This window comes from Vombatus ursinus, unplaced genomic scaffold (genome assembly GCF_900497805.2).
Source record: "Vombatus ursinus unplaced genomic scaffold, bare-nosed wombat genome assembly UNPS02014894.1, whole genome shotgun sequence".
In the NCBI taxonomy this organism is placed as follows: Eukaryota; Metazoa; Chordata; class Mammalia; order Diprotodontia; family Vombatidae; genus Vombatus; species Vombatus ursinus.
Window position 1 is genome coordinate 609,201 of NW_020954672.1, and position 24,821 is coordinate 634,021.

Here is a 24,821-nt window from a genome sequence, read left to right on the forward strand (position 1 = left end):
GGGTTTAAGGCATGGTCAAGTAACTCCATTTGAATCCCAATGAGCATTATCAAAGCCTGGTTTTCCTGAGCTCTATTTCAAGAAATCACAACAGAAATTACATGAGACAAAAGAGTTAATTGTGCATTGTACCACCTAGCACTCAAGAAGTTTGCATACATAGGTGGGGGGGAAGGGAAGTAGGGAGGCAATGTGTGTACAAGTAAGTAAACACACAATGTATGCAAAGTGATTTCAAGAGGAATCGAGTGCTAATAAGTAGGAGTGTGTGGGGAAGAAGGGGTTAAGAAAAGGCCTTATATAGGAAGTGGCATCTGAATTGTGCTTTGAAGGAAGCTAGGGAGTCTACAAGGCAGAGGCTGAGGAAGTTCATTTCAGATGTTAGAGCCTACTTGTATAAAATTGTGGAGGGGGAGCTGTCATGTCACATTCAAGGATCAGTTAGTCAAAAAGTAGTTGAACTGTAAGAAAGCAAATGAAGGAGAGTAATGTGAAAGAAGGAAGGAAATAAGCATTTATTAAGTACTTACCACAAGTGAAGCACTGTGCTAAGCACTAGGTATACATATTACAAGTAAAAGGAAGACCCTGCCCCCAAGGAGCTTACATTCTAATGGGGGAAGACAAGATACAAAAGGGAGTTGAAAAAGGTGTGCATGTGGAGGAATAAAGGTACCAGGCATGGGGGTGGGGGTGGGGAGGGGAGTGAAGTGCAAAGAAAGTCAGGAGCAGAATGAAAACAGGCCCCACAAAAAGGAGATTCCTGGAAGACCTCATCAGTGGGAGAAGGGGGGTATGTGTCTTGTTTAGTGATATTTCATGATGAGTGGGTGGGTGGGCAGTGGTTATCCTGTTTCAGATGTTTAGGAAAGTTCTAGGATGAGCTAGCAGTAGAGAAGACACATTTTTGAAGTCCAGAGAAAGTCAGGAATGAGGCTGGGAGAGGAGAAGAAGCCTTTCTTCATTATTTCTTCTTTCTAAGTGTACTCCCCACTTCCAATTTTCTGCCTAGGTGCCCAGCATCCTCCCATTTCCACTTACTTGTGACAACCCAATCTTAATCTAAACTTAGACCTGATAAGTTCCCTTATAACAAATGATTAGTAAGGTTTAATTAAGGCTTACTTTGTCCCATGATATTTTCACTTAATAGGAAGCAAATATGAGACAAAAGAATAAAGTTACAATAGTAGAATTTCAAACAGCATCTCAAAGAGCAGTGGAGCCCTTCCCAGGTACTCCTGATAACACATGGGTAACCATACATTATACCTACTCAACACATAATATTATCCATTTGGTATACCTGCAGATAAAGCCTGCTTGCCTCCAGCATCCCTAAACACACTCACAGCTCATCATTCAGTGCAGTAAATTATTTTATTGAGGGAAAAAACAAATAGAAGAGTATAGGCTCTGCAAGGATCATCACTGGCCCCCAACTATTTTACTCAACTATTTTACTCAACTATTTCACGCCTTCATGCCCTTCCCTCCCCTCAGTCCCACCTTGGTCATTCTAGTGATCAGTGAGGATGATTCTCAGGTAGACGTGGAAGACAGGAGGTCCCAAGCAAAGGAAATGGTCTAAGAATCTTCCACAATTCCATGTAAGTATATAGGCCCTAGTTCATCACAGTTGAAGAGGATAGAGTTGAATTTGGGCTGAGAGTGGTACTTGCATCCTGGGAATTTTGTTCCTTCAATGAGTTTACAATCTGTCAGCTGGAGCTTCATCTGGCTCTGATGGCAATCCATCCTTGAGGGGTACTTGCACGTAGTAATGGTGGTAAAGTTAGTGCAGATGCTAACAAGTTTGTCTAGTTTCTCATGGATGAATGTGTGCTTCCGTTTGCAGGTGTCATTGGGACCCCGGATTTTTTTCAACAGCATCATGGAATTACAGTACCTGAACAAGCGGTTAGTCTTAGGGTAGTCTATATGCTCCTCCTTGAAAGTCCTTTCATTTGTGAGGTCATCATCCAGACCTCTGCTCAGACCCAGCATCAGAAGGAAGGTGAGCACCAATAATAGCAGCAGGGGGAAAATCCCATTTACGCTTCTTGCTTTCTCTCCTGTGGGAAAAGGAGAGGTGGAAGAAGAGGATAGAGGAAAACTAGAGACTTTCTGACTCTATCTCCTTCTCGTGATCTTCTAGATACCTAGAATGTCCTCCCTCCCTCCCAAATGTTAATCCAAATTCTCTCCATTCTTCAAGGCCTAGGTCAAGTGTCCGCTCATACATGAACCTGACCACATCACTCTTTTTCTTTTTTACAGTCCTCCTGTGCTTAGACTCATTAACACTGGGCCTGGAGTCAGGAAGATCTGAGTTCAAATCCAGCCTCACTTAGTAGCTGCGTGACCTTGGGCAAGTCACTTAAGCCTGTTTGCTTCAGTTTCCTCTTCTGTAAAATGAGCTGGAGAAGGAAATGGTAAACCACTATAGTATCTCTGCCAAGAAAAACTCAGGTGTCATGAAGACTCAGACATAACTGAGACGACTGAACAACAAATGACAATAACAATTTTCTCATGCGTTTTGTCTTGTCTCCTCAGTGAGACTGAAATAACCCTGATGGACTTCAGGGCTTGGCTTTTATACTTTCTCACAGCACCTAGCATTTTTCTGGGCATAGAGTGAGTGCTTGTTTAATAGTTTTTCCACAGAATGCTAAAGCTGGAAAAAAATGTGAGAGGTCAAATATAAACTCCCTCATATTTGCAGATGAGAAAAGTGAAGTAGAGAAAGGGGAAACTATTTGCCCAGAATCACACAGCAAATTAATGCCAGAGTCAGGACCATTACCCAGGTCTCCAAACTTTCAGTTGATTAATTGCTCCTTCCTCTGAGTCACAAAAACCTCTTTCAGGCACTATTTTCCCTTCCCATGTATTCTGATCCTTAATCACTTCCTTGTATACAATATACATCCCTCTCATTCTGCAATGCCTCTCTCTCTCTCTCTCTCTCTCTCTCTCTCTCTCTCTCTCTCTCTCTTTCCCTCTCTCTCTTCCACTCCATTCCCCCTCTATCTGGGTCCTGTCATGCCTTAGGCCAGGGTTATTTCTCTTTACCTATTTTATTTGCTGTGGCTCTTGCAGAGAGCAGGTCCATCTGGTCATGGGTCTGAGAAGCTCCCTGTGTTTCTTAGTTTTCCAGAAATGATCACAGAGAGCCCTGTTGAGTTTGAGAGGGCAGAGAGAAAGGGAGGGACCTCAACAAGACATGTGTTAGGATATCATTGGAGGGGAAGGGAGAGTTACAATCAGAGGAAAGGTGGAGCTAGGATGTCATGAGTTGGTTATTATTAAACAGAGAAGGAGAGAAATCATAGCAAGTTTGGATATCTGGGTTATATAATGAGGGGAGGCTGAAGAAATATCTGAGTGAATAAGCTGTCATGGAAAATTCAGTAGAACCCTTTTAAAGGACTAATATTGAATGACAGGACTAGATATCATATGTAGACTATTAATAACATATTTATATAGCAAAGTTTGCAAAGAGCATTCTTCACAACAATCCTGTGAGATAGGTAGTATAAATATAATCATCCCCATTTTACATATGAAGAAACCGAGGATCTGAGATATTAATTTGTCCATGGACAAGCATTTTTCAAATATCTGAAGTTGCATTAACTTCTTCTTCTTGAAATTTTTGGAATGTTCTGGAGAATATGATTTCACTCCAATATCTAAGCCTATATTAATAACTAGCAACATTTTAATGAGGTTTTCAACATTATAAAAATATTGAGCCCAAGATGATAAATGCTAAATGTTAAATATCAGCACTAGGTGTCAGCATCAAATTCTTAGCATCCTACTGGAAAAAAAAACATACTAGCTACTTTAATACTCAAGTGATTCGCAAAAGTTATCAGAGAAATACATAGCTCTTATAATACCCAGAGGTAAAAAAAAGTAAGAGGAATAGAAAAACATTCCTCTCTGCCCAGTGTCCCACTCTGGCCCCAGACCCAGCTCCCTCCAGGTGGTACCAAGGGCAAGAAGGTTGCAAGATCATCAAACTACAAAGAGTATTGGGCACGAGTGGACACCCAGAAAACCACCTAGGGAGGCCTGTGAAGAGCTGGATTGTGGCCTTAGTTTTCAGGAGATGAGAATTCTCATCAATGAAATTATTTTTCTTTATTGAGGGTGGAGAGAATAAGGGTGGAGCTAATCTTCAATACTGTCTTAAACTCTGCAATCACACCTGTTAGAGATGCACCAGCAAGGGCTTCCCAGCAAACACCTGTACTCTTCTGCCCTCTACTGAATAAGGAGGTAAATCTCTTGAGAGGTCCCCAGGAGAGGCCAACAGCAAGATAGAGAAAAGGGAAGATGCACTGAGAAAAAGAACAAGACTCTGTTTTTACCTAAAGAAAAAATCTACATGATAAAATTATACAACGAATCAATTAGAAGATGATTACTCAAGTTTCAAAAGGATTTTTCACCATTTTCCTTGAAATAAACATCTCTTTGTCTGCAGGGAATATCATATACCTTGTTGTGCATCATAGATACTTAGTAAATATTTGTTGAATGAATGAATGATTCATTTGACAAGCAATGTATTATCCATCTATCCATCTATCTATCTACCTATCGGTCTAAGCAAAGAACCCCCTATGGTGGAAATGTGCAGGACTTCTGGAGTACTATGTAGGATGCTACATTGAAGTTCTTAGCAAAGAGAGAAGTCTATTTCCTTCTGGCTGCCGTGTTTAATCTTAACCAATCCTATTCTTGGATCACAATTTTACTCTGCAGATTTCAAGGGCAAAAATCATTTTCCAGTGGTCAATAATCTTCAGGATGCCAAAGTCAGATCATTTACCCTTGCTGTCACTTCATGGCACCTCCTTCCTGCAACACCAAGTAGGTCTATGTTTCTGAGATTTTTTCTTTCAGTCACTGGGTATCTACCTTCCATGTTGACATTTTAACTGGATTTCACTTCTATGCATATATGAGGGGAGTAGATAAAGAGAACATACTAATTTCTCCTAGTCCCTGAGCCTTCCAAGAGAATGAACTGGATAACGGTCAGCTTAATAGTTTGTATGTAATAGGAAGTCTAATATTGGTGGAAGGAAGAAAAAAAGGAAGGAAGGAAGGAAAGAAGAAAGGACTGTGAAATACCAGTTTGATTCCAAAATTAAAGGAAGAGAGAAAATTCAGTTCAACTTAACAGACATTAAGCACCTACAATATGCAAGCTGATACTGAGATAAAAATTTATCTACAGAGATTAAAAAAAAAACTAGAGATAAAAAGTTATTTAGTCCCTTACCTTAAGAAGTTTATAACCTGTCGGGGAAAAAGGTATAATGTGCTCAAATAAGTGTGATGCCAAACAGAATGTAATAAGGGCTAAATGCTCTAATAAAATACTTCAGCTGAGATGATGAGGTTTCATAGAAGACATGGCACCTGAGAAAAGAGAAAGGTAAGCCAATATGCTGTAATGGGAAGAAAGATAATTGAAGCAATGATGGAAAGAACATTGCACTAGGGGTGAGCATGTGGATTTGAAGCCCCACTCTGCTATTTACTACCTGTTTCTCTGGGCAACTCACTTAACTTCTCTGGACCTCAGTCCTCATATGTAAAATGAGGAGGTTGTACTATACGCTCTCTAGGGTACCTTCCAGCTCTAATCCTGTGGCACTAATTCCAGCTGTATCATTAACTGTATTATCTGTGCATATCAATTAATCTCTCTAGGCATTAGTTCTCTCATCTGCAAAATGAAGCTATTGGATTAAATTACTTCAAGGATCTCTTAAAACCTTAATATTGTATAATTCTGTAGCTGCCTCTAAGACAGACTTCTGTGGTCAAGGAAAAGTATTCAGAGATTGGCTGTGTAGGTTCCTGGAAAGGATAGTTTCAAGAAAACAGGGTTGTCTTTCTCCCACTCTGAAAGAGACTCTGGGCCTCACAAGGCTGGTACTTGGGAATAGGTCAGAGATTTTTAACTGAATATTGAGCCTGAAGTGGTTGGAATAACAGCAGCCCCAGTGACAACTGCAAAAGCAGCAACAGCAACAAAATTGAATGCTCAACAGAGGAGAAAGATTCAGAAGAGAGGTCAAGAAGGATGAAGACTGAGAAAAGGTAATTTGATTTAGTAACTTAGAGATAATAATCTTGGAGAAAGCACCCACACATGTAGAGAAATCTTTCTGTATGGATGGAGTTAAGGTCAGTGAGTAGGGAGTATGACCTACCCAGTAGAAAGAGAAAAAGTATGAGTAGATGTGGCTACAGCAACCACATTCTGAAGGTGGAGGACAAAGAGGGAATAGTGCCTCATCTTACACCTCCAAACATATACTTAGGCAATTACAAGACTGTAGTTCTACAAAATGGCCACAAGAGGGGCAAAGGAGAGTAATAAAGGTTCAGGTGATGAAAATTTCAAGTTTAAGAACCTTTAGAAACCTATGAGACTTGCCTATTGGAAAGACCTCACTTCTCAGTTTATCATGGAGCCTATATTAGATTCTTTAACTCATAGAAACCAAGAGCTGCTGAATTCTCTGTGTGTCATACTATACATACATACATACATACATGCACATATACATACATGTGTGTGTATCTTCCTCCCCATTATCATTTCTGTTACCCTAATGTAGACCCTTACCACATCATTCTTCCCTTACTTATTAAAATCCCTGCCTATATATTCATCTTCCCCATCTCTGGTCCCTAATGCAGCCTGCTAGATTAATCTTTCTTAAACATTGTCTTCATTGTAATACTTGTCTGCTCACTAATCTCCAAAACTCAATAATCTCTATTTCCTACCTACCACAGTAAGTATCTGTCTAGACATTTAGATTTTGACCCCATCTTACCTATCCCCCCCATATTCACCTCTCATTATCAGGCCAGACTTCCCACTATCATCTGTTCTTAGTTATGATCATTGCTTCCTCTGTACCTCTGCTCATATTGGTCCTGTTCTCTAGAATACATTCTGCTCCTCTCTCCATTCTACCCATCGTTCATAGCCCAACCCAAGTCTCAGCTTCTCCATGCAACCTTCATTGGCTATGATAATCTACACTAATTTGTCTCTTCTCTGAACCAGATACTTATGACAGCTTCCATCTGTGTAGTAACAGGTATAACATGTAACACATAATTTGTTACTCAATTATGAAATGATCTTGTCTGGTCCATTATCATTTCCCATGTGTTAGAACTGCCCTATAAAATTAATTCTTTCTTTGCCATCCTGGAGCAGTACTGGACCCATTTCAAGAAACCTGTGGTCTAGTCTGACCTGTAGTCTCACTAGCTGTAGGATCTCACTAGCAATCTACATAACTTGTCTGGTTCAGTTAATTTATCTATAAAGTTAAGGTTGGACCAGATAACTTTAAGGTCCATTGCATAGCTGACATTCTGAACTGCTTTAATACTAAAGTCATATTTTTTGATTCTGAGGGTTCTTATCTCAATTCCCACTTAAACTGGTAAGTTAGGGACCCAGAGGGTGACTACATCACCCTCTCATGGTTCTAGGAGGAACCCTAGGGAATTGCAGTGTTTTCTTTAATGTCATTGGTTCCAACCTTAATTCTTGTGTGTCTCCCAATATCATTTCCAGTAATTTTTGGTTAGTCATTTCAGTTGAGTCTGATCCTTTGTGATGCCATTTGGGGGTTTTCTTGGCAGAGATACTGGAGTTTTTTGCCCATTTCCTTCTCTAGCTCATTTTATAGATGAGGAAACTGAGGCAAACAGAGTTAAGTGACTTGCCCAGGTCACACAGCTAGTGTCCGAGGCCATATTTGAAGTCATGAAGATGAGTCTTCCTGACCCCAGGCCTGGTGCTCTATCTACTCCACCACCTAGCTTCCATTTCCAGTAATTAGTGCCCCAATATAATTTAACCCATTGCTATCTCCTTACTATCATTGATGATCAATTAACAAATTAGATTTTACAACAGGAGAATTATTGAAATGATACAGCAAAGACCAAAGTAGAAAAAACATCCTCTTGAACATTGGGTACAATCTCCCAACTACCACTTTGGTCTTTAGGAAGAGTGGGCACAGAATCATATAGTTATCAGGTGGGGGCAGAGCTCCCCTGGATAGATAGAGGCTTATAGCATTTCTTCTTCCTTAATAAAACTGTCTGGGCAAGAAATCAGCACTTTGGCCAGTTGGTGCCTTTTGTATGCCTATTACCATACATTAAGCAAAAAACAGTCACATGCTCTGTGCACGTTCTGAAGTGGAGAGCCTGGCCCCTACATTTTGTCATCACACAGTTCTACAAATAGGCTTACCAATATTCATGTGAGAATCCTGTGTGTGCTCCCAGGGCTGAACTTTCATTAGATGGTTCATGTCTTCTCCCCTACCAGGAGGCCCATAACATATTGCCTTGCTGGGCACCAGGGAAGAGAAGAGCTATATGGCTGATTAGTTAGTTTTTGTATAAACTCTCAGATCTGGTTCAGCAGCCAGCCAAAAAAGACCACAAAGACTGTGAGTCCTTTGGGAGAGTAAAAATTAGAAAACAAGGGAAATACTTAAAGATGAGAAACTAACAGGTATATGGGAGAGGTATGGTGTCTAGGAATAAAATGGAAGTGATTTTTGTGATATAGAGAGGGGAAAGATGTCAGGATAGGAAACAGTCCTAGAAAGCTGGACTCCTCCATTCTATGCCATCACACACTTCCAGAATCCTAGATGCACCAAGCATCCACGTGGATCCACTGAGTTTGTTTGCAGGGCTGGGCCCCCATTGGCAAGTCCCCTCTTACATTGAGTGGTATTTCAGGACAAGAACCTTATCCTATGTTTCTTCTATAATTCCCACAGCACTTAGCAAAGTGCCAGCCATGCTAAATAAATAAATTGACTGATTGATTGAAATTGGCTTCATGTTTTCCTTCTAGGTAGTACAGTGGGTGGAGTGGTAGATCTGGAATAAAGAAGACTTGAATTGAAATCTGTCCTCAGACACTTACTAGATGAGTGACCCTGGGCAAATCTCTTAAACACTGTACGCCTCAGTTTCCTCATCCATAAAATAGGGGTAATAATAGTACCTACCTCAAGGGTGGTTATGAGGATAATCTAAGATAATATCTGAAAAGTGCTTTGTATTGTTATTGTTGTTATTATTATTTATTTCTCCCACCTGGAGGAGAGAATAAAAAAGATATTTCTGGCACTGCCTTTGAATTATAAACTTGGAATGTGTAAGCTGAAAGGAGAGTAAAGGATAAGTGGAAGATCCTAAGAAGTATAGAAAAGTCAATTATACCTTCATGGCATTGTATTTCTCTTTAACCAGCTTCAGATATAATTAGTTTGTTTTATAGGATGAAAGAAGAGAAGGTGAGGAGAATAGCAATCTCTGGTATAGCAGTCATTGGATCAGGTAGAGAGAACACATCTAGGAACAAATAGAAAGGACAGTTCTGGGATTAACAGCAGCTTACAAGGGTATAATGCTTTATAGGTGGCAAAGCACTTTACATAAAGGTTCCCGGTTTGCTCCTTACAACAATCCAGTGAAGTAGCATTATTTTCATTTTATAGATGAGGATGCTGAAGATCAGAGAGGTTAAATGACTTTCCCAGAGTCACCCAGCCAAAAAGTGGCAAGACTAGGAAAGATGGAAAGAACTAGGGCTTGATGGGAAATACTGGTGTTGGGAAAAGGGAAAGCAGGAAAGTATATAGAAGCCAGAGGGAGTTAACAACACTAATGGTCCAGAATGTCCTCCGTAATCATTTCATACTGGAGCTGCTGCTATAATCCCCTACATTCCAACCCTTCAGCCTCATTTCCAGCTAATCTAGCCTCTACACAGAGGTATTTTCCCCCTAGAAGGCATTTTTGATGATGTTGCTCCCCTATATGTACCTGCAGTAAGTCTTGTTTCTCTTTTAAAATCTGTACTCTTTGATCATCCATCACTTATTGAATTTCCCCTTATCTCATTGTTCCCTAATTGGAACTTTGACCTTCTTTCACACAAGTTTCAAATGTCCCCTCTGTCTAAATAAGCCTGCCTACCCTCCTTATATTGACAGCTTGACTCCATTGCCCAGGATTTTAAGTTTCATTCTTTTTTTTTTTTTTTTTTTTTTTTGGTGAGGCAGTTGGGGTTAAGTGACATGCCCAGAGTCACAGAGCTAGTGAGTGTTATGTGTCTGAGGCCAGATTAGAACTCAGGTTCACCTGACTCCAGGGCTGGTACTCTATCCACTGTTCCACCTAGCTGCCCCTCAAGTTTCATTCTTTACATGTGGAATGCCTTCTCCACTTCTTTCCACCAAAGCTTACATATACTTCTCTAAAATCCTTTGCCTAGTTTACCTTGTCAATTAAGTGTTTCTCAAAAGTCCTCAACTAGCCAATACATGGGAGTAAATTTTGAGGTGCTAGAACTTTGTGACATAGTTAGAGAAAGCACTGGGTTTAAATAAAAATACTTGAGTTTGACTCACATCACTCACCTTCTTTGTAACCTTGGACAAGTCACTTAATGACTCTGAGACTCATCCATCCCCTCTGAAAAATGGTAGAATCATACATCTGATCTCTGAGGTCCTTCAACTGTAAAATCCTATGATCACCTAAAAAGGGAAGCTTTCAAATGCTACCTGTGAATAGTATCTCATCTCATTATTTGGAGCTTTGTAACTGTAACCTTGAATTCATGCATGCAGACAAGAACTATGGCCATTGTGCAAGTTTGTTATTTAGACAGGCTGTAGCTGTTGCCAATAAACGGAGCAGGAAGGCTACAGTGGATCTATGGAGCCTAGCTATTTCTGAAGACAGAAGACAAAAGCTAGAATGGAGAATCGCATTCAAAATCATTTTAACTACCTACAATTCAGGCTGTGCTATCATTTACTGGACTGGCTCTCCCTGCCCCCACCTCCTCCGCCATTTAATCATAACCCACAGCTCAGGACTATAGCTCTGGGTTAACAATCTTGGGGAATTTTATAATTTACTCTTTCTTTGGGTCATGTCTACACCAAGGGTTTCCCCTTGGGACATCAGAAACTAATGGGTAGGTCTCCCAACCAAGACAAAAAATAAGCACTCAGGAAGCAGGAAAGTATATAAGAGACAGGAAAAAATAAGCATTCAGGCTAGTATAACAAATGTAACCCAAGCCTCCAAACCCATTGATATGAGATTCTTTCCTCATTGGTGGAGATGCCTGCATCAAGGGTGAGGCAGAGGTGGTGAGAATGTAAGAGAAGAGAGTTATGGTCTCTTCAGTCTCCAGATTTCTTCTGGCTTCTAATTTGGAGACAGAAGATCCACAATGCCAATCTCTTTTCAGGTGGCTGAAGGGAAGGAATGACTCTGGGAGGAAGACAACCTTAGAGGAGCTGGCAGTCTCCATCATATCCCTATCCCCATCTTGTTACACTAGAGAATTAAAGGAAGTTCCTCTTTGGGTGAGATCTAGGACTCTCTTTTGCTTGACCTGAGACATCTTGCTCCCAATGGAAGAACGCCTTCAATCTGTATTATCTGACATATATTTTCATACATACACTTTCTCTAGTTTCTGTTTTGCTAGTGAAATGGATAAATGAATTTATTTGCCATTTACTTATGTGTGTTAATTTATGTGCTATTTATTTTTGTGTGCTAATTGTGGAACTAGTATTTGATGGGAAAAGAGACAAGCCTTAGATACATAGTTTGGGGCCCCCTATTCTATGCTAATAAAGAGTCATCAGGAGTTTAACTTGAATGCTGTAATTATATCCTCAAGATTAACTATGTTTAAGGGAAAAGATAGATAAGATTCAAGCCTAGAACCCTCTGGGTCTCTGAGGAGAGTATAGTAACTAGCCTCTGAGTACAATCTCCCTGCTTTCCCTTCTGGCAAGAACCTACATCTCTCTTGGAGAAGGGGGGGGAGAGAAGATGCTAAGGATGTCTACTCTTTCCTCCTTGTGAGCCACATATATGACATGCCACATATATGACATCCCTTGTCACACATCATAGCATAGCATTACATAATGTGACATATAACATTACAAGTTTTATTTAACCAAAGAAAGTACAAATGGCTCATATGACAGACAATAAATATTTGAAGGAACTCTATTTCTCTTTCTGGAGGATCTGTACCTCTCCCACTCCTCCAGAGCTATGATATTAACTTGATATTGCAACTTCCCTGGTATGGCTATGGATAAAGAATGTGGAGTTGCTAATGAATCAAACAACTCACCTCCTCCAATGAGTTCCATCTCTTCAAAAGACCTATTAAGATGTTCCAGTGCCACCCTGGGGTTGAGGCAACCCAAGAGGGAAGAGAACACAGGGTTACCAGGGAGTCAAGTAATCCTCCCATGTTTAATGGTTCCCCACCCAAGATAGTATTATAAATAGCAAAGACTGCATGGGTTACTGGGGTGGTGGAGTTTACCAGACTTACTCAACTCTCTAACAAACTCAATTTTTTCCTCAATTGCATAGTGAGGCCCCAACTCTAGGGTAGTTCTACAAGCCTAGAGGACTGTCCCTGGGGAAGCTGAAAGACAACCACAGAGGGAATGAGAAGGAACCATTTATGGACTCAGATGTGAGTCTTTTGTATTTTCTAATCGATTAACTACAGCCTGTCCTTTATTCAGTGTTATGTTAGCATGAATACTTGCCCAGCATATATGACATTTTTTTTCTTTTTTGCTATAGAGACTAAGTTATAAGCCAAATTCCTCAGTAGGGAGAATACCTCAGTAGGGGAATAAGAACAAAATGTATGCTTATGGGGAAGCCCCCTATCCCAAAAATGAAGCTAATTCATGTAAGCCCAGAGCTTCATTTTAGGGCCATGTGTTTCACAATGATACCTTTGGCAGTGTGTGATTCTCAATCTCAAATGGAATTAGTTCTCCCCTTTAAAAATCCTGTGGTTACTGCTTTCTACTCCTTTCACTCAGTTCTACCTCTAAAGATAATTTATCAGGTTAATTATTCTTGTCTCTTCCTTTGATGGAAAGATTGATTTGGACAGAATATTTTCAAATCATGTCAGTTTGGGAGGTTATTGTCAATACTTTGGTTTTTGTCTATCCTGGAGTAGAATTAATACTTGTTCTTGGGAAACCATCTGGGAGGAAGTCACAGTTAAGGACACCAATCCTCTGCCTTCATTTATTTCACCCTTAAATTTATTCTTCCCTGGATCAAGTTTCATCTCTTCTCTTTTGCTCATTTCTCACTTAAGTCCTCAAGCTTATCCCAAACACATTAGAGCCTGAGAGAAGACCTGATATTATGAGAATAAACTGGGCAGTTGGAAATAAGTCAGTATTTCCATTCCTAGAAGTTTAAGACTTGTGGTTTGGGTGCGGTCCCTCTAACTAACCTCTTTCAACTAGACTAGAACACATCTAACTTCTGTTCAGCCAAAACCTATAAATATCCTGTTAGCAAAAAAAGCCCCTCAAAACCTCAGAGAATATCACAGACACAAGACAAGCTATATCTGCTCTCTACAGGACTCATTCTCAAGGTAAGTAGAGAATCATTAAATGGCTAGAATTAGAAGGGACCTTAAACATCTTGTATCTAGTCCAACCACCTTGTTTTATAGATAAGGAAACAGGACTAGAGAATCCTAAGATCCTAGCTTTAAAGCTGGAAGAAATGTTAGAAAACATCTAGTCCAATCAACCCCCACCCCCCCCACTGCACTATAAAAGTATGAGCAATTATTATTGGGACACACTAGATTTCTGTTTACATTCTAATACCAAGCTATATACTTATACTTTTATACTATATACTTACACTTAATCTCCCTCATGGACAATCCAAATCACCTAGCATATGATTATCTTTCCCTTTCCCTGAGGTTCCTATGCTCTCCTACCTGACTTGAAATTCCTACCATTACAGATAATTTTTTGGTTTCAACAACAAATTAAATAACATTGTTTCTAAAAGACCACCACTAAATTCTTTGTTCCCTGTAAGGATATCAAGAACCCTTAGATAACTCATTGAGCCCTCTCCCGTGAGTAGAAATTGGTTACCAGGTAAGCTAATTGTCACCTTGGAAATTACAGGGTATCTGGCTCTGAGGAAACAAACAGAGATCCAGTAGTGGTAAGTTTCTTTTCTTTAAAAAAACTACAAAAAAAAACTTTCTTTTTTTTTAGGCAATTGGGACTTGCCCAGGGTCACGCAGCTAGTAAGTGTCAAATGTTTGGTCTGAGGCCAGATTTGAACTCAGGTCCTCCTGACTTCAGGGCCAGTGCTCTATCCATTGCACCACCTAGCTGCCTCCCTCCAAAAACAAAAAAAAAGAATCTTTTTATAAGCATTGATTATCCCTCCCTCCCCATTTGCCTCTGTTGAATTATTTTTTTTAAAGAAAAATAAGACCCTCATGACAAACATGTATAATCTAAAAAAAAAAAAAATGACCACATTGGCCATGTCCAAAATATATATCTCTTTCTATGTCTCAAGTCCATCACCTCTCTGGCAGTAGATGGGTAACATGTTTCCTCTTTAGGACTAGTAAGTGTCCATGAGCTATTCAGTATTTGTGTACAAGTGCACATGTGTGAGAGAGGGAAGAAATTTTGGGGGAAATAGGAGAAAAACCAAAAAGCCTTGGTATGGTTGAAAGGCAATTAAGGATTCAAGTTGGCAAAGACTATGCTAGATAGGGCAGCGAGACCCTGGCAACAGTGACAGAAGGAGAGTATTGGGAAGGCATCAGACCAAGAAAAGCAGACCCAGGTGAGCATGTAGAACTCCTGACTTGCCTCTTTTCTTAGTCCACCCCATGCAAAGATACCATTCTAGTCACTGCAGCTACATAGCAGAGAACAACTTTGTTCACAGAGACTGCAGTGCTTCTCCAGCTAAAGCAAAGTCTCTCAAGGTATAAGCATTCAAGTAGCAAAAAAAAAAAAAAGCATCAGAAATTAATCAGCTGATCAATATTCTGAAAGGCAATAATAACTGACAGGTAGTGGCACAATGGATAGAGTACCAGGCCTGGAGTCAGGAAGACTCATCTTCCTAAATTTAAATCTGACCTTAGACACTTAGTAACTGTGTGACTCTGGGCAAGTCACTTAACCCTGTTTGCCTCAGTTTCCTCACCTGTAAAATGAACTGAAGAAGGAAATGGCAAACCGCTCTCATATCTTGGCCAAGAAAACTCCAAATGGGGTCATGAAGAGTTGGACATGACTAAACACAACAAAATAATCTATTATGATGCCCTCAAAACAAGTGAAAAGTAAGCTTTTCATGCTTTTATCCCTATTACAAGAATGGTCTACCTTAACTAACATTTGCTTAAAAAGTTGAGTCTCTTTATGTCTTCCATCTCTCTACTTCTCCATCAGCCTGTCTTTTTCTCTTGATTTCCTGCTTCTCTTTCTCCCCTTATATGTATCTCTTTCTCCAGGTCTTTGTCTTTCTTCTGTCTCTTACTCCCTTTCTCCTCTCTCATTCTTTCCCTCCATCTCTGTCCTCTATGTCAGGCTCTCTCATTCTCTCATTTCTCTCTTTCCCTTTGTTTCTTCTGTCTGTCTTTCCCTAGCCTTCTCCCTCCTTACTGAATGTAAATTTTAGTGTGAAATACTTTTTTTAAATATTTATTTTACTTATTAAAGATCTGGGGACTCTCAATGTATAGATATATATAATATGCAATGTATAAATATATATACATATAAATGTGTCTGCTATCTGTCTATCATCTCACCTATTAAAATGATTCTACTTTTTATTTGTATTATCAACACTTAGAACAGTTTCTGGATCATATAAGTACTTAATATAGTAACTTAAATAGTAACTTAATGTTGGTTGATTGTTTAATATAAAATGGTCTAACTGTCAAAGTATTCTCCATCTCTGATTTTTTTTTGTGAGTGATCATAAGAGGATTTCATTGATTGGCTTTCTATAGTTACTTCTAGAGTAAATGCGGGTAGTGGTTAATGGAACCCTGGTTTCTCAGGGAAAAGATCAAACCTCCACTGTCTGCCTCCTGCTTTTTTGCTGATTCATTTCCCTTTCTCAGGACCCTGAGGAGAGATGGCACATATGGCTCTTATAACAGCTTTTCCTCTGATGCATCTTCTGATGGTACAACTTGTAACTGGAACAATTGTATATGCAGAAGCTACTGAAGAGCAACATGTGGGTCTGGAACTTTCTTGGGATCAAAAATCAGAACAATTTGAAAGAAATCACATCACTGGTAAAAGAATTATAGACTGTACTGAGGAGATGGTTAAGGTTAATAAGAATAACTCTTGCAAACCAGTCAATACTTTTATTCATAGTGATAAAAGTAAAGTCAATAAAGTGTGTAAGAAAGGAACTTTTTTTAATTGCACAGAAAAATTTAATTATAAATGTTGTTTTAGAAGTAGTGTTAAATTTAATTTGACTGAATGTAAGAAAACTAAGTCAAAGGCATCATGTAAATATGACGTTCTTAAAAAGAAAGCATATGTGGTACTTGGTTGCAATAGGGAAGATCAAGCTGTTCATTTGGAAAAAACTATGAATTCAAAGTCTAGTGTCTGTGCAGGGAACAGAGTAATCTGAAGGGCCCACTTCCCTTCAGCCTCTGCGATTGGATCACAAGAGGAATGATGAATCATTCTTGCTCATGCCCCCATTTTGGTTTTTCTCATTTCCCCTTACCCAGCCTCCCAGTAGATTCTTCTGAGGAACCTATTAGAGGTGTATATTTTAAAATTAACTTCATAAAAATTCTGAACTTATAAAACACCAAAAAAATTCCATATACAAAGTGAGACCAAAAATAGAATTACGTGTGAAACCATGGATCTCTAGTATATAGTTTTTTTTTAAAGAATATAATAAATTTGACATGTTACTTTCCCAGATGTTCTGCTTATCTGTTTCCTTCCTAACATCCTTCACTTGTCTTTGCATTTTAAAAAAATGCTTCTATAAGAAATGATAACCTGGGCAAGTCACTTAACCCCAATTGCCTTTAAAAAAAAAAAGAAAAAAAAAAGAAATGATGAGCAGGTTTATTTCAGAAAAACCTGGAAAGATTTGTATGAACTGATACAAAGTGAAATGAGCAGAACCAGGGAAACATTGTGCACAGTAATAGCAACATTGTGTGATGATCAACTATGAATGACTTAGCTCTTCTCAGCAACACAATTATCCAACACAATTTTGTAATTGTGTTGGACTCCAGACAAAGAACTGATAAACTCTGAATGCAGAACAAAGCATACTTTTTTCACTTTATTTTTTTCATGTTTTTTTTTCCTTTTGGCTTGTTTCTTCTTTTACAACTGTGACTAATATGGAGATATGTTTATTATGATTGTACATATATAACCTATATCATATTGCTTACCATTTTAGGAAGAGGGAAGGTGAGGGAGGGAGAAAAATTTGGAACTCAAAATTTTGTAAGAATGAATCTAAAATTGTCTTTACAACTAATTGGGAAAATACATTTAAATGTTTTGTAAATGCTTTGATGATCCTATAAAGATGTATTTTAAATACATTATTTAAATTAAATTAAATTAAATACATTATTTAAATTAAATACATTATTTAAATACATCAAAGAAATTAAATAAATAAAATTCATAAATTTTAAATAAATTAAATAAATAAATGTATTTTAAATAAATTCATGTTCTATTAATACTCTCAAAGTGTGACATGGGAAAAGAGTTCCTTTGAGTTCCTTTGAGTTACGGCTTTGCTGAGTTGTACAGTCACTATTTGTCACATTAAATGATCACTACAATGATCAAGTAAGTGTGAACGTGCGTGGGGCTGCCTCAGAAAGATTGGATTGTGGTCAGAACACTTATGTTCAGGTCCCATTTCTGTCAATTGCTAGATGTATGACTTTTGCCAAGTTACTAAGCCATTCTAGGCTAGGCATCAGTTCCCTAATCTACAAGATGACAGTCTTGGACCAGATGATCTGTCAAGCCCATTTCAACTCTAACCATCTATGGCTCTTCCTACTTTGAGATCTGGGATATTTATCATAGATCTGGATTTTCAAGACCAGCATAGCATCATTGTTTCCCCAACTCCTATTCACATTGATAGGCCAGGTCCCCTGAAGGCAGTTGTCTATAATCCCCTTGAGTGCCCTGGTTAGGATAACCTAAGATGCTAGGTTTTTAATACAATTATTCGAAAGCCCCTACTCAATGTGCTCCCCTAATATTGATCTACTAGTTGACATCAATTAGCTTTTGCAGAGGGAATATTAACTGAGAAGTTATAGCAAGGACATCCCAAACTGGGGGGGGGGGGCAATACTTTCTTCTCTGCATCACACACAGGCCCTGGGGAAAATAGTATCAAACAAAGAAAGACATACATATAGAGTGAGGCATACCTGTAGAGAACATGTGGGGCTCGCGTGTGTTCTTACCTCACAACTCCTAGTACTAAGAGTCCTCTCCTCTTGAGAGGAGTCCCCACCAGGTTGGCTTCAGGGAATGGCATCACCAATGGATGAAATGCTCCCTTGCTCAGCTAGGCTCATTCCTTATAGGACTCAGTGATTTAACTGAAATATGAGCTAGTTGCTGCCGGCTTTGTTGATTTCTGCTACTGATCCTGGATACTTAAGGGACTTCTAATGGCTCTTCTGACCTTTTGAAGCTCATAAGATCATAATGTGGTCAATTCCTTCCCTAGATTTGCATACCCATCCACCTATGAACAGTAAAGAATAAACATAAAAGTGACAAAAGAAACTGAGCTATCATGCATTCATGGACATGTAGAGGCCAGATCATAGTTGGGACACTCTCTTCCACTTTACCAAGGAGAGGAAAGATATTGATATTCGAGACTTTTACATGCACACTCCATTGTGGCTCAGCCTCTCTTGAGTCATCAGTCCTTCTAGGTCCTTAGCCAACCAGCTTTTTCATCATCAGATAACATTAGCTCTTCAGTCATTCATGGCTAAAGCCTGGTTCCTCAAAGTTCTACTCTTTGGATTGGAAGTAGATATAGAATATTTTATGTGTTTAGCAAAATGCCCCAGGAAGGTCGAACTTGCTTACCCTGTAAAGACTGACCTATCCTACCCCTTCCCTTCTTCCACACCTGACAATACACTAACATGTATAAGTTTGATGAATGAATGTTTTGCTGTTGTGAGATTCCCATGGCCAAATTACTTCCTTAATGGGTCATGTTAGAGACATTAGATGAAATAGTCATTGATATTCAGGATGTTCTAAAGTGGTGGTAAAAATCTAACACTAAATACCAAAGCCTAATATTATATCCTTATTGACTACTTAGATTTCTGTATGGTTCCCTTTCTAAGGTTTGTTATCAGTGGTTTTCTCTCCTCTACTCCATTCAGGAAATTTACTGTTGGCACCTATCCTGGCCCCCACAATTCCCATTTTCTCCACTCAGAAGCTTCATTGTCACCCACCTGTTTGATGATCTTGAGTCTTTACAGAAATGAAAAAATGTAGCTCCTCATAAAAATGCTAGAGACCTCCTTTATAAGCCAAATTAGAAAAAAAAATAATAATTTTGTAAAACACCTGGCACTTAGGCATTATATAAATAATTAACAGGATGTCATTTATCCCTGGATCATTTGGTAGCCAATTCCATTTGGATTCTTTTTTTAAGTGTCACCATGATATTGGGAATGGCTATTTTATCATTGACAGAAACAATTCTTCTGAATGGCACTTCTACAGGTACAGTGCTAAAACTAATATCATTTGACATTTTTATAGGTGGTCTGGAGGGAGGAGAATACAAGTTTTGAGGTGATATGAAACTGTACTGGATGACAAAAAACCAAGTGAGTGAAGAGGAACTAAAGGAAGGAATCTATCTCTCAACAGAAAAGTGTCTTTTACATATAAAAAGAAGTTCTATGTGCTATTTACCACCATCCAGGAAAGAGACAATGTAGGTTATTGCTAATGTATTACTGTGATCTAAAAGTCCAACCAGATTCTAGGCATTGTATCTTAAACACAACATAGAAAACATTTAAAGTGCTGATGTGAATATGTAATGGGGCAACACATATGTAATATTGTGTGTTGCTCTGTGTGTGTTGTTTTCCCCAGTTGAATATGGGCTGTTTGATTTTTTTTGTCTTCATATCCCCTAGCATATCCCCTATACCTCGAGCATTGTAGATACTTAATAAATGCTTTTTGATAATTCATTTATTCAGGTTACCATATCTCAAGAAAGATATACTAAAACTAAATAAGGTCCACAGAAAGGTAACTAAAATCATCAGAGAGAGTGGAGGTAAAGAGGATTTATCATATGAGAACAACCGAAAAAGATTAGGACTCTCTGGTTTGAAAGATGAAAGTTTGGAAGTGATGTGATAAAAATCTAAGAAAATCATTTAGTAATGTGAAAAAGGTGAGTAGGAACTTAATTACCAAATCCCAAAATGATAGATGAAGGAACATTTATTGAAACATCAGCAAGGCAAATTTAAGACAAATGAAAGGAAGCACTGCTTTCCAAAGTGATGACTAAATTTATCAAGCTACTTACCACCACCTTTACCTTCCCCAACCACCAAGCTGTGGTACTGGCAAAAAAAAAAAAAAGGATTAAAAAATAATTTAGACACTATATAATAATGATGGTTTATATATATATATATGTATATATATACACATATATACATATACATATTATACATATATATATACACACATGTATATACACACACACACACACAGAGAAAGTTTTACAGTCACAAAGCACTTTCAGATACATTATCCCATTTCATCCTTGTAACAACCCTAGGCCATAGATAGTAGGAATATTCCCATTATAGTTAAAGAAAATGAGGACATGCCACAAGAAGCTGGGATAATAACAGTTTACCTTTTCACTAAGAGATTTCTTTTTTAAAAAATCCTGTGAATTAGGGAATGAATATATTATTTTCCCCATTTTATAGAGAAGGGAGAACAAAGCCATAGAACTGGTAAATGTTTAAGCTAGGATTTTAACCTGAGTCTCCTAACTTTCAAGTCTTAAGCTCTTCCCACTACACTACCTCTTTAAGTTTGAAGTTAATATCAGGGAGAAAAACCTTATTCTCTCATAACAAACATGCCTCTTGGATCCTGTGTTAGCAACAGAACCCTGGACAGGCCATTATGTCTATTTCTATGCCTCTACGTGGTAATACATTTCTACTTAGGTATTCCTTGCCAATTGGGTAAGCTACTACAAGCTAGAAAATTACTCCTAAGCTATAGAGAGAAGAATTTTATATAATGCCTAAGTGCCAGGTGTTTTACAAATACCTCATTTATCCTCACAAGAACCCCACAAAAATAGCTTGACTTCTAATAGATATGACTAGCTGAGTCAAAGTTCAGCAGTTGCCTGCATTCAATTATCCTTTTGCTATAATTCTAGAAACCTAACATAACACCACCAATAGGGCCACTCTGCCTACACTCGCTTCCATTTTGGGGTCCCCAGAGAGAGGTTAACTATTACCTTCAGGGTTCTAGAGATAAATCTGAGGGAGTATACTTCTATTGCTGGAGTTCCTGAGACCCCACAAATGTGCTCCCTGTTAACAATCATCCAGTATACTCAATTCATTTTTAGCAAAAGCATTTACTAAGATGATATAGAGAGAATAATTGGTATAAAACATTTCTCCCCAAATTCTGTAGTGTACTCTCCCAGTACCAACACACACACATATCTATATATATATCTATATATCTATATCTATATATATATCTATATATCTATATCTATATCTATCTATCTATCTATATATATATATATATTACTCATGGGAAAAGTGGCACTAAATTTAAAATATGCTGGTAGTGAGGTAGATATATAGAGAATTATGTGTGGCAAAAGAGTTAACACATAGATCTTAGTACTGGAAGTCCACTCTCCCTTCATGGAGTCCTCACAAAGTTCACCTTGATTGTTGCTTTCTGCTGGGCTCTGAGGGTCTGTGCCTTTCTAGGGTCCCCAGCTAGCACATCGCTCCCCCATGAGAAGTCATTCTAAAGTCACCTATCCTTGGTATATCTTTCTACTCCAGAGATGCAGCTGCTTCCACTGCTGTTGGCTACTACCAATCTGGTGACACTTCATTTGGCTCCAATGGACACTGCTACTGATGCGCAGCTATCTCCTTCCTTTTGAACTTATGGTATCAACTCCTAGACAATTTCCTTATGAGTTGTCTAATAACAAGAAAGAACAAGAACAGAGAGACAAAGGTAGCTCTGTATTCATAGTAACCAAAGCTGGGTGGGAGACAAGGCATCCACTGTCCTCTCATACAGATCCAGTGAGGTAGCTTAAAGTAGTCTTGCCTTATCACAGCAAAGGAAAGAGGGTAGCAGAAGAAAGATCATTCCTTTTGTAAACCCTCTAGCAGGTGCTGGCTCAGCAACACCTGCAGCACCCCTCATTCCAATTCAGCAGCTAATTAGAGAGCTCTTTGTTATCACATGGTACTAACTCCTCAATCCCATGTGACTGGACTTAGGCCGTCATCATTTCATGTGATGGACAGGGCCCAGAAAGGGAATATTTAATGTTAACAGGATTTTACTGAGCCAGTCGCTAACCTGAGAATGGTGAAACAGTAGGCCAGAGACAAAGTGCCAGTGTTAGACAGGTAAACACACCGACTACACCATCTCTTAGGTAGGAGACACAAGAGGGCTTCTAGCACCCCTCCAACTCTCACTTTGGATCTGGTCAGACAGGAAGACAGGAATGGAGTTATAATAAAGGGTTAAATACTTTATTCTTTATTCTAGTCTAGTCTTCTCAAAGAGAGTTTGCTGTTACTACAGCATTCTCTAACAACCCTTCTTGCAAGGGCCTGTGTGAAAGGGGGCAATAACCCCTCTGATCTCAGTGGGGTCAATTGAGACAAGCACAACTTGTGCACTCCCCTAAATCCCCTCAAGCCTCAATGGGGACCAGTTGAGGCAAACACACAGATTCCCCCTCCCAAGTCTTGATGGGGGCCGATCAAGGCACACACAGCATTCTAGTTTGTGCATTTGCCCCTAAGGGGGTCCCCAGTCACTGACCAGTGCCCACTTGCTTTATAGGGCAACAGACAAAGAAGGCATATTGCCAGCAATAGCCTCACAATTTTACGTAACTTCATCTCTATATCTGCTGCAACTGTGCAGTAAAAACTGTTTTGAACCATGATCATGAGAACTCATATCTAACACCTGGGAAGTAGAGATTGTTATGGCTATGGATCCTGGGAAGAAAATTAAGAAAAAATAACAAAAAAGTCCACCTTACACACACTAAAATTCACGTTACTTACAGCCAGTAATCAGGTAGCTGTTAAATTAATTAGTTTCATTATGAGGAACAGATTTGTAAATCAGGAATTCTCCTGATCAGAATTCCACCTTGCTGAATTGAAGTCAGAGATTATATACATAAATCACAAGTGCAAAGGGAGGGGGGAAGGTGGATTACGAACAATTATTCCTAGGACCAGAGTGGTTTCCCACAACAAACCCACAAATGGAAGACAATACAACAATTCTGGAGTCCTGTGGGAGCAATACTGCTCAAGTTCTTGGAGGTTATTATTTAGTGGACCAGAGTTCTGTGACGGGAACAAGTTCCACAGTCTTTGATTCGATTCACTTCAGATACACAGGCAGAAGGATGCCAGTGATTGTAAGCCTTGTCAAGATTTGATTGATCAGTTCAAGCTGCATTGTGAATCTGACTCACAAGCTGGAAAAGGCAGCTCTTGAGAAAACTAAATTATTACTATATTCATTACACATATCATATAGATTAATATGAAAATTATAAATTCCTTTCTCACCAATTGTAACTATAACTTGTTCTCCAGTACCCTAAGGAGTTTGGGAGTCTGTTCCCCTGCCATCGGCTTGAGCTCCTACCAGTTGTGTTCCCCCTTTTAGGAGCCAGTGACTAGCACCCCAGTCCCATTTAATTACTTAAAAACAGATTAGATTTTATGAGAGAATATTTACTTCAAAGTTATAGCAAAAAACAAAGATAGAAACATTCTCAAAATCTTGAGGACAAAATCCCTTACATACTGCCTCATTGTCTGGAGAGGGGAGAAGCTTTAGGCTCACGATTTAACTCAGTCCCTACATAACATTAGTCCCACTTCAAGTCCAAAGGCCTTCTGGGCTGGCATCCTAGCACCCTTACTTCTTAGGGCTTGCCTGCTGAGCTAGCTAAAACATCTGGCCTAAAGCCTTAGGTTCTAAGAACCCTATAGCTCAGACTCCCAAGATGGGAATTCCCTCTCTCTGTACCTAGAATTGAAAATGATAAACAAAACAAGACCAAATTCCAAGTCTATTTATCAAGTCCACAAGGCCTAAAGCAAGCACATAGTGTCACCTACTATGAATGAATGAATCCTTCTTCCCTAGATGGGAATTTAGATAAGAGAGTGACTATGCCACAGTTAGGTAGTTTTTATAGATACAGACTGTTCTGGCTATGTAGCCAGGGAAAAAAAGGCTGTTCCCAACTACATAATAGGCTAGCACAGACTGTCCATGCACATGTCAGTTTTCTTGTCTCCCAGGAGCAAATTCCAAATGTCTCCCATATGGATGATGTCATTTTAGGTGGTCTTGGCATAGTGAACCCAGTTACATAACCTACCAGGAAGGACAAGTCTGAGCACATTTCATGCCTCTATTACCCTATTAAAGCCTAGCACCATACTTTCC

The 24,821-nt window shown here is 39.0% G+C and overlaps 1 protein-coding gene and 1 long non-coding RNA gene across 2 annotated transcripts; one reads left to right on the plus strand and one right to left on the minus strand.

The window, feature by feature from the left end:
* Window positions 1-1,458: 1,458 nt before the first annotated feature.
* Window positions 1,459-3,183, minus strand: LOC114028673 (probable inactive ribonuclease-like protein 12). The gene is made up of 2 exons (XM_027842947.1): window positions 3,079-3,183; window positions 1,459-2,075 (listed from the first exon to the last, which is right to left on the minus strand). The coding sequence occupies exons 1-2, from the start codon at window positions 3,116-3,118 to the stop codon at window positions 1,588-1,590; spliced, it is 528 nt and encodes a 175-aa protein (XP_027698748.1). The 5' UTR covers window positions 3,119-3,183; the 3' UTR covers window positions 1,459-1,587.
* Window positions 3,184-13,505: 10,322 nt separating this feature from the next.
* LOC114028835 lies at window positions 13,506-17,052 on the plus strand. The gene is made up of 3 exons (XR_003567413.1): window positions 13,506-13,564; window positions 14,121-14,160; window positions 16,103-17,052. It is a non-coding gene; the product is annotated as an uncharacterized LOC114028835 (long non-coding RNA).
* The last annotated feature ends 7,769 nt before the right edge of the window (window positions 17,053-24,821 follow it).